Genomic DNA, 12,446 nt, shown 5'->3' on the forward strand with positions numbered 1-12,446 from the left:
AGTGAATTGGTTACACAGAAAAAAAGCATTTCCTACAGTTTAATATCAGCATCTTTTGCTGTGACTCATAAAGAAGCATTCGTCCTCTGCACCAGCAGGTTTGTACCTTTGTCACAGAGTTTCCCTCTCCACCCTGGCAGGCACTGACACTCTCCAGTCACATGACGGCATGAAGCCGCGCGCGCGCACTGGCATCGCTCCTTGCAGCCGACACCAAACAGGCCTGCTTCACACGCTGCTCACAGGAAGATGCGGACGGATGGTTATGATTAATAAAAACCATGGACTCACCATCGCGGCAGCTCAGTCTCCCACAGAGCAGCAGTTCACGTGAGGTCAATGCTTCGGTGGCAGACTCACTGGCTCACCTCTCTCACAGCGATCTCCCACCCAGCCGGCGCTGCAGCTGCAGCGTCCCGTCTGTCTGTCACAGTGACAGCCGTTCTCACAGTCACACTGCTGCTGGCAGTCTGCCCCGAACTGTCCCGCTGCACACTCTGCATGACACGACAAGCATAACAAGAATATAAAGGTGAGGAGTGACGGGTGCAACATGCATTTTACCCAACAAGTAATATTTCATACAAGAAACTGGCTGCAGAGTTTGGAGGGCAAACATTTTCCTGCAACAAGAATATGGGGGGGTTGATGATGAGGGGAGGGGTGGGTGTCGTGCAGCTCTGTCGGGAAAGGCTATGGCAGGGATAAAGGGAGGAAAGCATGCAACCACGACTATTGCAGAGCAAAAGCCAGCGAATAATCAGACTTAAGGTGGAAGCAAATGAGCTCAGACAGCAAATTAAACTGATGAATTTCCTGAGTGCAGTAAAAAGAAACCGCAGATTCCTGCTGTAAATGTTTACGTCAGGGTTCAGGTGATGTTATTTTACTGCTCTTCTCTCCAGAATAACAACTATCATTCACCAGCTTCACTAAATCGGAGGTCTTTGTGGGTTGAAAGGACGATTTTCCATTCAGGAGAATTCAGCATCACTAAATAATCTTAAATTACACTTAAATTACATCTAGATTTAGATCTGATGACTGGTTGATTTTTTCTTCCTTCTTCCTTGGATGGTGTTTTTCTTGTTTGGTTTTTGGTTGTTTTGTTTTTTTTTTACTAAAAATACAGAAAAAGTCATCATTTCTGTTGATTGAAACAACCTGAGTCTTATTTAGTGGTTTTGGTTCAAACTGTTGTCCATAAAGCTCAAACACAGAGCAGGTGAAGTGGGACAGAGTTTCAGCTCCGTTAACTTCACTTTACTGAGTTCTTGAAGCGTGTTGTCGTTGGACATGCTCAACCGTTTTCCTGAGCAGTGAAAGATCGTTCATTTATTAATTTCACCAAACACAAATGGTTTACATGAACTGGTTAAACCTCGTCAGACTTGCAATGTCAGCGTTTTCCACATTTCAGCCATTAATTGCCTGAGCAGAATGTTATTATAATTGATGGCTGAGTACAAAAATAGACCTTTATTTGTAATAAATCTTCCTCTTTTTTTCCTGAAACCACTTTACTGCGGTGAAGTGAGAGCATTCAAAGACTGGGAGGCTTACCCAGCTCACAGGCTGTGCCTGTCCATCCGCTGGCACACGCACATTTTCCATCAGTCTTGTTACATGTGGCTCCGTTCTGGCACAAGCAGCGCTGTCGGCAGTCTGATCCATAAAACCCAGCAGGGCATTCTGGGAGAAAGACATAGCCTGAACCGGTTCATGACCCATTGTTGCCTGTAGCACAGATGGAGCACTTATCTGCGTTGGGTAAACTCACCCTCTGTGCAGTCGGGTCCGATCCACCCCGGCGTGCACGCACACCGCCCGCTGGCCGGGTGGCAGACGCCGCCGTTGTGGCAGCTGCAGGTCTGGTTACATCCTTCCCCATAGAAACCAGTTGGGCATGCTGCCAGGAGACAGAAAAACAATAGTGTTACCTCTTGATGAACTCTGCAGATCAAAAGTGGAAATTCCAGTGTTTGGAAGGTAATACAGGCTTCAGCATGAGCAACACCGCGATGGGGCTTTCTCATGTGAGACCTGGGGACTTATATATCTCTCAGAGTAAAAGCTGCTGCAAGAATCTCCTGACAGAAATCTGAGCTTCCAGCCGCTCACGCTTTCACTCACTCAGGTTGCAGGAGGGGCCGATCCAGCCGGCAGGACAGGAACAAACACCACCGACGTGGTCACAGCTCCCGCCATTCAGACACAAACACTTCTCCTGGCAGTCCAGACCATAGAAGCCCTGGGGACACGCTGGAACACACACATGTGTCACCACCAGCTTCTCGCTGCACGTGACTTAGTTATCGGGATCAAAAAGCATCTCTTACACTTTTCACAGAAGGTGCCCGTCCATCCCACCTGGCAGGTACAAGCTCCGCTCACGTGGTCACACCACGCGCTGTTTTCACACTCACAGTGATGGCGACAACCGGGACCAAATTTGCCCGATAGACACTCTGAGGGAATGAGAGAGAGAGAGAGAGAGAGAGAGATTAAACAGTAAAAATATACTTTGCAATCAAAATAAACCTCTTGCAACAAAGACTAAGCATAATATAGTTTGAACGCTTGGCTTTGGCGCCATTTGGTGGAAGCGTTTAGAACAACAAAATTTTCATTTTCATTACAAACTAAAAAAATAAATGGTTATTTTCATTTATAAACAGCATCATTGGTTTTGTTTTATTAGTCAGTCTCTTTTTCACTTCAGCAAAATCTGGATCCTTTAATATACTAGTCTGTGTGCATATTTGTGATGAAGTCACAGGTTTGATAATACCTGATACCCAACGTTGGATCAACTATTGCCAAGAGCACTGTTTCACTGTTATTTTCACACTTTTAATCCAGTGGGTATTCACCATTGTCATAACTGCAAGTGTTTAAAGAATGAATAAAAACTTCACCTCCAAGTCCACGCACAGGTAACTACTGACGTTCTGGGTGTTTGACTGATATGAACATACTCTGCACTAGACATCTTTTATTTTACTGTGGCACAATAGCCGGCAAACTCGACACCGGATGCTCATTTATGTCCTCTTTCAATTATCTCAGTCAAGTGTCTGAACCTGTGAAATTCTCAGCATCTGTAAAATGAGTAAGTAAATACACAATGACATCTACGAGTTCTTTGTTTGGACAGTGAGAGGTGATCTGTAATTTTGCCTCAAATGCCTAGAATAGGTTGAGTTTTTCCTGTTTTGTCTGTCTTGACTGAATTCCATGATCTGTGTAGATGTTGACTATCACTGACACGAGACGACATACTCTGGTGACAGTGGGCTCCGGTGAAACCAGCTTCACAGTTGCACTGGCCCGTCACAGCGTCACAGCTGCTGTCTCCGTTTCTGCAGTCGCAGGTTTCTGCACAGTCGGCACCCCAGTGTCCCGCATCACAAGCTGCAACGCAAAGTGTGTGACAGTCAACAGCGTGAAGGCGGGATCTCTGAATGCTCTGTTGTCTTTCACAGATCAGCTCTGACGGCACATGCTTATATCTGCACTGATCAATAGCTACTTTTTACCTTTCCTGCAGTTATGTCCAGTCCAGCCGGGAGCGCAGCTGCACCGCCCACTCACTGGGTCACAGCGAGCATTGTTCTCACAAATGCATTTCATCTGGCATCTCTGACCGAAACGTCCACTCGGGCACGCTGCACGAGGAAAAAGATAATAATCCACCATGGCCAGCTTCACTGCATCTCAGCTTCCAGCACGCCGCAGTGTTTCACATCCAAACTGGAGCAGCTGAATATTCCTCAGTGCATCCTCCCAGTCTGGGAAGATGTTCATGCATGTTGCTATGGATACCTTGGATAAAATGCCCTCTGTTTCTACTCACAGTTTTGACAGAGTCTTCCCATGAATCCTGGAGGGCAGTTACATGTCCCGTTGTGTTTATCACACGCACCGCCGTTCTCACAGGCTGGGCAGGTTTCTGAGCATCCGGCACCCCAAAAACCTTCTGGACACGCTGCAGAAGGATTGATTCTGATGATTTCTGATCATTTTCATGACGTTTAACTGTGTGCTTAGCTTGTACAATAAGTCTGTCTGCACTCACATTTCTCACAGTGCTGTCCGACCGTCCCAGCTGGACATTGGCACTGCCCGGTCGCTTTGTCACATGGAGCACCGGTGCAGTTACAAGTCTGGATGCAGCCTGTTCCAAACCTTCCCTCTGGACACTCTGACACACATAAGACCAATTTGTATCAAAATAATATATATACATATATATCTCCCCATCTATATCGTCATTTACCTTGATCGCACTTCTCGCCGTGATGACCAGGCGGGCATTTCCGTTGGCAGCGTCCTGTCACATGATCACAGGACACTCCCGGTGGACACACACACTTCCTCTCACAGCCGGATCCATAAGTACCTGGTTTGCATTCTAGAAACACAACAGAGGACTGAAAATTTGAAAATTTCATTCATTAGACAACAGTAAAGGCAGGAGTACTTCCTGTCCTATCCTGTACACTCATTCTATAAATATGCAAACTGGGCTGCAACTTGCCGAAAAAGTGCAAGTAGGTAAGTGAATGTGTATTAAAACCCGACCTGTCCTGAAAGATCCCCACACAATGCTGATGAAGTATTCAACTATGTGCTGCATCGTAGTCGATGCTATCGGTAGGGCAGTTCAGTGGTCGCTATGGTTGCAGTTATGAGAACTGTTCAGCTACATTCCCTTCAACAATATCTAATCGATCCAGAAAATGTTCCCTGACACTTCCAACCTCTGTTATAAATGTAAGACACACAAAGGTACATTTATCCATTTGTTTTGGTCATGTGACCACATCCAGGTTTTCTGGAAGGGGGTTCACTCTGTAATCCAGTTGGTCATTGGTAAACAGCTCTTGCTGACTGCTTCTTTCTTTTTACTTAACCATGTTGCTCCAGACAATTTTTTGGACACGGACACCACATCTCTGTTGATAATTCTTTTGTTCCTGGCTAAAAAATATATCTTGTTGCGGCGGCCCACTCGCCAGGTCCCTACAGTCGACATGTGGATGACACAGATTTCTGCTCTTATTCCTCTTGAGAAGTTGACCCATGACCTTCATCACAAATCGGACAAGTTTTGGAGGATCTGGGAACCATTGCACTCCTTCTTACAGAAGCCTTAACTCAGCTTCTGCGCCTGAAGGATGAGGACTGCCTATTCTTTCTTTCACTTATCCCATGTATGTGCTCTTCATTTACCTGTCTCTTAATTTTACCTATTTTTCTTATTCATTTTATGCATACATACTACGCAGCGATTTCTGTTGGTTTGGGGTGTGTTTTTTGTATTATTTTCTTTTATTTTAATTTTATTTTTATGTTTTGTTGTGTGTCATTTTGTTCTGTTCTAATGTTTGTAGACATAAAATTGAAAAACCAATAAAAAGAGTATTAAAAAAAAAAAAATATCTAATCGATATTGTGAACGTTCAAAATCAAGAAACTTCCTTTTTGAACAATGACGGCTTTCTATTCTCTTCTTTCCTCGGTCAACCTGTGTGCAGGTGCAAGAAATGTTTGTGTTAAAGGCGCCTGTGTCCAGTATCTGCATGGACCGACCACGTGACCAGCACGAGTCTGTAATTGTGCTTACTGATCCTCAGATTAAACAAAAAATAAATCAAAGAGGACCAGAACTAAAAGAACGACACAGATACTTGTTTTAGGGGAGACTTTGAGGAAGAAAAACGACGTAAGTGTCTACAGAGCCCCAGTTACTTCACGGACGTGGATGTGGGAAACTATTAGGAAGTTTTACTTGTTTCTAGTTTCCATACAGGCCTTGACAGTTGAACTTAAGAAATAAATAGTATCTCGTAGCATGAACACAATCTTCTCATCCTGACTGCCGTCTCACCTTCCTTGCAGGTGCTGCCGTGGTAACCAGGTTTACAGACGCAGGTGCCATGGCGACGGTTACATTCCTGAGAGGTTTTCTGGTCACACCGACACTCCTGGGAGCAGCCGGCTCCGAACGTCCACCGAGGACACGCTGGACATGAGAGCGGACAGATTGAGACGGAAACTTTCACATTGGATATAAGGGGAAAGTTTTCACAAGCTGGTTTTACGACTACTATTATTCTTACTAGGCCTGTGTTGAAAAAATCGATTTCCCCATTATAAATCGATTCTCATATTAAATTCCTAAAAATCGATTCATATGTCTAAAGATCGATTTTTTTTTATTTTTTTTTTTTTTTGGGGGGGGGGGGGGATTTTCTTTTATTTATTCATGTATTTTTTTTTTCATCATTACATTACAACTTTTGGTTATTTTTTTGTTTATCCCCAAAAAAGTAATGTTTTGTTGGACACAAGAATAACTGCTGCCATGTTTTTGCCTTTAAATATGTTTAAAAGTATGAAAACATTAAAGTGTTCAGTTATAATTGCATAAATTGTCTATATTTCATTACTTTATACACTGTCTTGGGGTTACATTTGCAAAAAAATTATAAAAACCAAATTCTCAAAAATTAAAAACCAAAATAGACCGAAAATGGAACAAATAAAAACGGAATGTGGGAACAATTAAACCGATTTCATCTGTCTGTTTCCTCCCTGGATCTGTTTGGTAATTCTGACCCACGATGTTTCTGAAAGCAGTTCTATCAGCATTCTGGGAGCTGATTGGTCCTTACAGCATCATTAGCTGCCAATACTTGCTGTTGAATCTCAATATAATACTAGTAGTAATATTTTACATAACTACAGTCATATAATTCATGCAACAACTCAAAAAACTGTTTTAATAACACTAACCCAAATCAATATCGGAATCGAATCGAATCAAATCAAATCTTGATAATCGATGCTGAATCTTAAGAATCGCAATCGAATCGATTCTTGACATTTGAATCGATCCCCAGCCCTAATTCTTACATAACTGTTCTTGTAATTTGTGGTTCCTGAGCTGAGAATTAAGAGGTGAAAGAGCAGAGAGAAGAGAGTGGAGGTTTGTTAGCGGTGGGACTCACGGAGGTGACAGAAGCGTCCATACAGTCCAGGATCACAGAGACACGCTCCATAGGTCCGGTGGCAGCGCCCATTGTTGGCACAGTTGCATTTTTTATTGCACTGCTTCCCATAGAAGCCTTTTGGACAGCCTGTTCACAAAACAAAACAAGAAATCAACAGTAACTGCATGATAGCTCTCCTCGATGGAAGCTACAGGCCGAAGCCAGGTGTGGTCAGGGTGAAGGAGGCATCTCACCATCCTGGCACAAGTCTCCGCTCACTCCTGGAGGGCAGCGGCAGCTTCCACTTACGGGATCACAGGTGGCTCCGTTTTTACACTTGCAGTTAAATGAGCAGTTTTTACCAAAATGACCTTCAGGACATGCTGATGAAGAGATGGAGATTGAAAAGTAAATCACAGCTAGTGCGAGTAACTTTGACAAGGAACAGAAATGGCAGTTCCTCACTCTGGTTGCAGATGATGCCCATCCATCCATCGGGGCAGTCGCAGCCGCTTTTCCACACGTTGCATTTCCCCCCGTTGGTGCAGTCGTCACAAGTGAGGCTGCAGTCGCTGCCAAAAGTGTCGACTAAGCACACTGAAAGTAAAGGAGTAATTAACATGGCTCTTTGATGCACTCATTCATTTTCTTTAGTCCACTTGTCACCTGTCAGAGATGATAGTTTATGTTTCCCCATGTGCTTCTGTCAAGTTTAGGCAACGCGAAGCAGAGAACTGACTCCCTACTGCAGATACCAACCAGCTGTCTGGCTCTCCGAGCCTCAGCACTCCTGCCAGTGAAGCTCTGTGGGTTTATTGGTATGTATGAACAGTCTGGAAGCAGGCAGCAAAGTAGTTAACCTTCAGTGTGTGGTCTGCTCCTGCCTGCACTAAGAGAGTCTGTCAGGCTGCTGCCTCACAGGGCCCGGGGTAATCAGATACAGGTTTCCTGTTAATGATAATGAGCCATTACTGGCCAGTCGGGGGAAACTAACCGAATCTCTCCGCCAGGTTGCTCTCAGCCCTCAGCTCCCCCTCATCATCTTCATAGTCGTCATAGCGCTCCAGAGGTTGGCCGTAGTCCTGCAGCAGCGTGATCTGGGGGCGAATGAGAGGCAGCTCGACGGCGCCCCCGCTGGAGAGCGCCTCAACTGCACCTTCAAGTGCTGCGCAAACAGAAAATCACCCAAAATGTTTAACCTCGTGACAAGTGAAAAAGCACAACGATGATATAAAAAATAACATAATAATTTAAGGTTCTTCTCGACCCAACTGATGCTTTCTGGAACGGGAGCACAAGTTTTACACCATCAGAGGTTTAGTTCAAGAAGTTAAAGGTGGTAGGACCTCGGGGGTGCGAGAGGTCCACCCCCACTTCCTTAAGGTAGTGGATGTTGCTGGGCTCTCTTGGTTGACGTTAGGGATGGGCGGTATGGACTAAAAAATGTATCACGGTAATTTCTGGCATTTATCCCGATAACGATAAAAATGACGATAAAAAAAAACCAATTCAACTCCACCTTTTTAACTATAAATCTATCTCGCTCTCAGATCCGCCATGTTTGTTACACAAAAACGTCATCAACGGGAATTTATCTTTCTTTCTTTCTTTCTGTCTCTTTCTTTCTTTCTTTCTTTCTTTCTTTCTTTCTTTCTTTCTTTCTTTCTTTCTTTCTTTCTTTCTTTCTTTCTTTCTTTCTTTGTTCCCTTCCTTCTTTCCTCCTGCTCTCTCCTTCCTTCTTCCCTTCCTCTTTTCTCCCTTCCTTCCTCCTTTCCTTGTTTTCTCACTTCCTTCCACCTTTCCTTGTTTTCTCCCTTCCTTCCTTCCTTCCTTCCTTCCTTCCTTCCTTCCTTCCTTCCTTCCTTCCTTCCTTCCTTCCTTCCTTCCTTCCTTCCTTCCTTCCTTCCTTCCTTCCTTCCTTCCTTCCTTCCTTCCTTCCTTCCTTCCTTCCTTCCTTCCTTCCTTTTTTCTCCCTTCCTTCCTCCTTTCCTTGTTTTCTCCCTTCCTTCTCCCCTTTCCTTCCTTCCTTCCTTCCTTCCTTCCTTCCTTCCTTCCTTCCTTCCTTCCTTCCTTCCTTCCTTCCTTCCTTCCTTCCTTCCTTCCTTCCTTCCTTCCTTCCTTCCTTCCTTCCTTCCTTCCTACGTACGTTGTGCTTGGATTTCACGCAGAACCATAAATCAGCTTTACACAAAAACATCATCAACGGGAATTTATCGTTTTTACCGCAGATGACAAATTCTTATCGTGAGGAATTTATTTGACGGTTTATCGTGAACGGTAAAATATCGCCCATTCCTAGTTGACGTACATGTGAAACACAGTATGCGGGTTGGGGGTTAATGTTTCTAGAGTGGGAGACACGGATGCTAGTTTCCCTTTTTAGAAAGGACGAGCAGATCCCAGTTACGTGCGTCTGAGCCTTCCTGAGAAAGATGCTGGAGAGAAGAGTCTGGTTCATGGTTTAACTGCGGATCCGGGTCACTGGAACAGCAGACCAGATGCTAGAGGTCTTCATGGGAGTTTGCTCCAGCTAGTTTTTAGGTTGCTGTGGACCTGGGGAAGGTCAGCTGATTTAAGTCAGAACCGTGTCCAACAGTGACTGAAGCACTTTGCAGCCGAGTGTGAAACGACCTCCATGTCTGAGGATATTGTCCTCAGCTGGAAAAGATTTGATTCTCCTCCCTGTGGTTGGGAACGGATTGCAGCCTCAGGTAGAGGAGTTATCTTCATTCATGATTAGGCCTGTGTTGAAAAAAATCGATTTTCCGATTCTAAATCGATTCTCATATTAATTCCTAAAAATCGATTCTTAAGTCTAAAGATCGATTTTTTTTTTTTTTTTCATCATTTTCGCCAGGTGAACTTTAATCCCAGTAGTCGGACACACAGTTTGTCATGACACTTCTGAAAAATGCCAGGTGCTTCATGGCAATATGTGTGCGTGGTGACAGAATAAATTAGATAAGCTAAAATGATTTGTTTACTGCATGAACTGTTGCAATTTCTTTCTTTTTTGCACTTTAAATGGATATTGAAAGGCCTGTTTGAGTTATTTATTTCTTAGTTATTTCACAATAATTATTGTGAAATTATCATTTCACTAGTCATCTTACAGTCATATAATTCAGGCAACAGCTCAAAAAACATTTTAAATAACACTAAGCCAAATCAATATCGAATCAGATCGAATCGAATCATGATAATCGATTCTGAATATTAAGAATCGGAATCGAATCGATTCTTGACATTTGAATCGATACCCAGCCCTATTCATGATGGAGGGTAGAACAGAACAGACCGACAAACATCACCCTCGTGCTTCAACAACATCTCTGTACATTAAACCCTGACATTGTTTAGTTCATGCGCCCTCCCCAAAAATGTTTAAGTGGTTTGATAAGGTGGATGACCCCAACAGTTTACGAGGCTTCTTTTATAATCCTTTAACGTGACTGCAGAGACTCACGGATGCAGGACAGCCGGTCCTCATCTAGCCGGAAACCGCGGCGGCAGAAACACTGGAAGGAGCCAGCAGTGTTTTGGCACGTGTGCTCACAACCACCATTAGCAGCCAGACACTCGTCTACATCTGAACAAAACAGACACAAAGAGTCCTAAGCTTTGGTGACATTAACAGGTGAAGTTGAGGAGTCATTATCACATTTAGCCATGTGGAGAGCTCAGCGTGTCCAACTATTTCCAGAGTGTCATCCCTAATTTGATTAGGAGTTCGACATACCATCGCAGCCACATCCGTCTGCGTTGAGCCGATATCCTGCTGTGCAGTAGCATTCATAACCCCCGGGGTAGTTGGTGCAGTCCTGCTCACAACAGGAGCTCTGCTCTCCACACTCGTCAACGTCTGCCAAACAAAACAAGCAGGATAAAAAACTGAAAGAAACCTTTTATGAGATAGCATAAACTGTGCTGATTTAACAGCCAATAAAGGTTATGTTACAATGAAAGCATTGAACGTCTGCTCCTTCTCCTGCGAATGTTGGCTCATATCTCATGGTCAATCAGTTTCTAAGTAAGTAAACATCAGACATTATCACGACTAAAAAAGGATTTGATCGTGAGGTTTAAAAGTCCCTAAGAGATATTTATAAGCACAATTGGAAAAAATATGGGGGGGGGGGGGATGGGGGAAAAAAAACGTATATTTTATATATTTATGTACTAGAGCATGATGTTCTGTAGTGAATGATGTTAGTATTTCTACAAGAATCAAGAATCAGATCCCTCAGGTCCCACTGCTCTGCATGTCTCAGGTGCTTCCCTGCCCAAATAAATGGATTACCTCATCATCTTGTCATTAAGGTCTGCGTACGTTCATTACTGACACATTCATTTGAACCAGGTGTGTTGGCAGTGAAACCTCTGAAACCTGCAGTAACACCTGAGGACAGGACTGGAAAACACTGGAGCAAATGGCCTGTGTGGACATAGTGTAGCACAGTTGGGGGAACGTACACAAGTTTGCTTCTTTGTATATATTAGCGGAGCAAATAGGCCCAATTAAATCATTTATTGATAATTTGTTCACCTATGCAATATTGCTTAGAAAAAGAAAAAGATTTAAAAAGCTGGTTAAAAACAGACATGTCTTTTCACTGGGAATTTCTGTTGATTTGTCTGGATAAAAAACACAATTTTGGCCACACTTTAATTATTTATCTCAAGATATCATTAATGAGAATGAATTCACAAGTATGAACTCAATGTGTGCATTAATCTATTCATTAATTTTCCCTCTGGGATTAATAAGGTATTTTTTAAATTGATTATAGGAAAGTGAAAGTGATTATAAGTTATTTGTATTTTTATTTTGATAAAAACAAAAGTGCATTCTCTTAGAGTTATAAAGCCTTGGTTACATCCATCATACGCCATCATGATGCCTTCATGTGTGCACAGATGGCATCTTGACTAATAATAAATGGGTTGACATGAAGCTTCAGCATCTGTTTCATCTGTTGTTACATTTTATTTAAGTAGAAGCTGGCTGAGGAAGAGACATTTGAGTTGATCAAAATCTATTTCTTTTGCAAAAAATGGTATAGTAAGTTAAAGTGTTCACATAACACACTACATTAAACCCAACAACATATAATGTGTTAATTTAGTGTTCTCTCGTGGCCAAATGCTCATTTCAGAGCTCTCCATAATTATTAGGTGATCAAAAAAACATTATTTTCTAAAAATAGGAGGTTAATTTATCATGTCTTGGGAAGGCAAAGGGTTTATTTCTTTAAATAACAAAATTAATGAACCCATTATCACAAGAAAACAAGATTTCCGATCCCAAGCCAACGAAATAATCAGCTCTTGATCTCAAGATAACGATATTAATATAGATAATTCCATGCAGGCTCATTTTTGGCTTGGCTGGTGTTGATTGGTCCAGTATCCTTCACACACTATGAAGTGGAATCGTTTGTGCTCTTG

At 43.0% G+C, this 12,446-nt stretch overlaps 1 protein-coding gene across 4 annotated transcripts in view; it reads right to left on the minus strand.

Annotated features, from left to right (window-relative positions):
- megf6b (multiple EGF-like-domains 6b) overlaps window positions 1–12,446 on the minus strand; it is a 62,651-nt gene that overhangs the window by 7,174 nt on the left and 43,031 nt on the right. For 3 of the 4 annotated variants that reach the window (XM_061727390.1, XM_061727392.1, XM_061727394.1), the window contains 18 exons: window positions 10,738–10,860; window positions 10,465–10,587; window positions 7,993–8,163; window positions 7,464–7,595; window positions 7,253–7,381; window positions 7,017–7,145; window positions 5,894–6,028; window positions 4,280–4,414; window positions 4,079–4,204; window positions 3,857–3,988; window positions 3,540–3,668; window positions 3,283–3,414; window positions 2,340–2,468; window positions 2,134–2,262; window positions 1,781–1,909; window positions 1,564–1,710; window positions 369–497; window positions 107–235 (listed from right to left, as the gene is read on the minus strand). In XM_061727390.1, the coding sequence (XP_061583374.1) occupies window positions 107–235; window positions 369–497; window positions 1,564–1,710; window positions 1,781–1,909; window positions 2,134–2,262; window positions 2,340–2,468; window positions 3,283–3,414; window positions 3,540–3,668; window positions 3,857–3,988; window positions 4,079–4,204; window positions 4,280–4,414; window positions 5,894–6,028; window positions 7,017–7,145; window positions 7,253–7,381; window positions 7,464–7,595; window positions 7,993–8,163; window positions 10,465–10,587; window positions 10,738–10,860 (2,388 nt within the window). The remainder of the gene's footprint in view (window positions 1–106; window positions 236–368; window positions 498–1,563; window positions 1,711–1,780; window positions 1,910–2,133; window positions 2,263–2,339; window positions 2,469–3,282; window positions 3,415–3,539; window positions 3,669–3,856; window positions 3,989–4,078; window positions 4,205–4,279; window positions 4,415–5,893; window positions 6,029–7,016; window positions 7,146–7,252; window positions 7,382–7,463; window positions 7,596–7,992; window positions 8,164–10,464; window positions 10,588–10,737; window positions 10,861–12,446) is intronic. The other variant, XM_061727391.1, reaches the window with a different exon arrangement.

Source organism: Cololabis saira, chromosome 8 (genome assembly GCF_033807715.1).
Source record: "Cololabis saira isolate AMF1-May2022 chromosome 8, fColSai1.1, whole genome shotgun sequence".
Classification (NCBI taxonomy): Eukaryota; Metazoa; Chordata; class Actinopteri; order Beloniformes; family Belonidae; genus Cololabis; species Cololabis saira.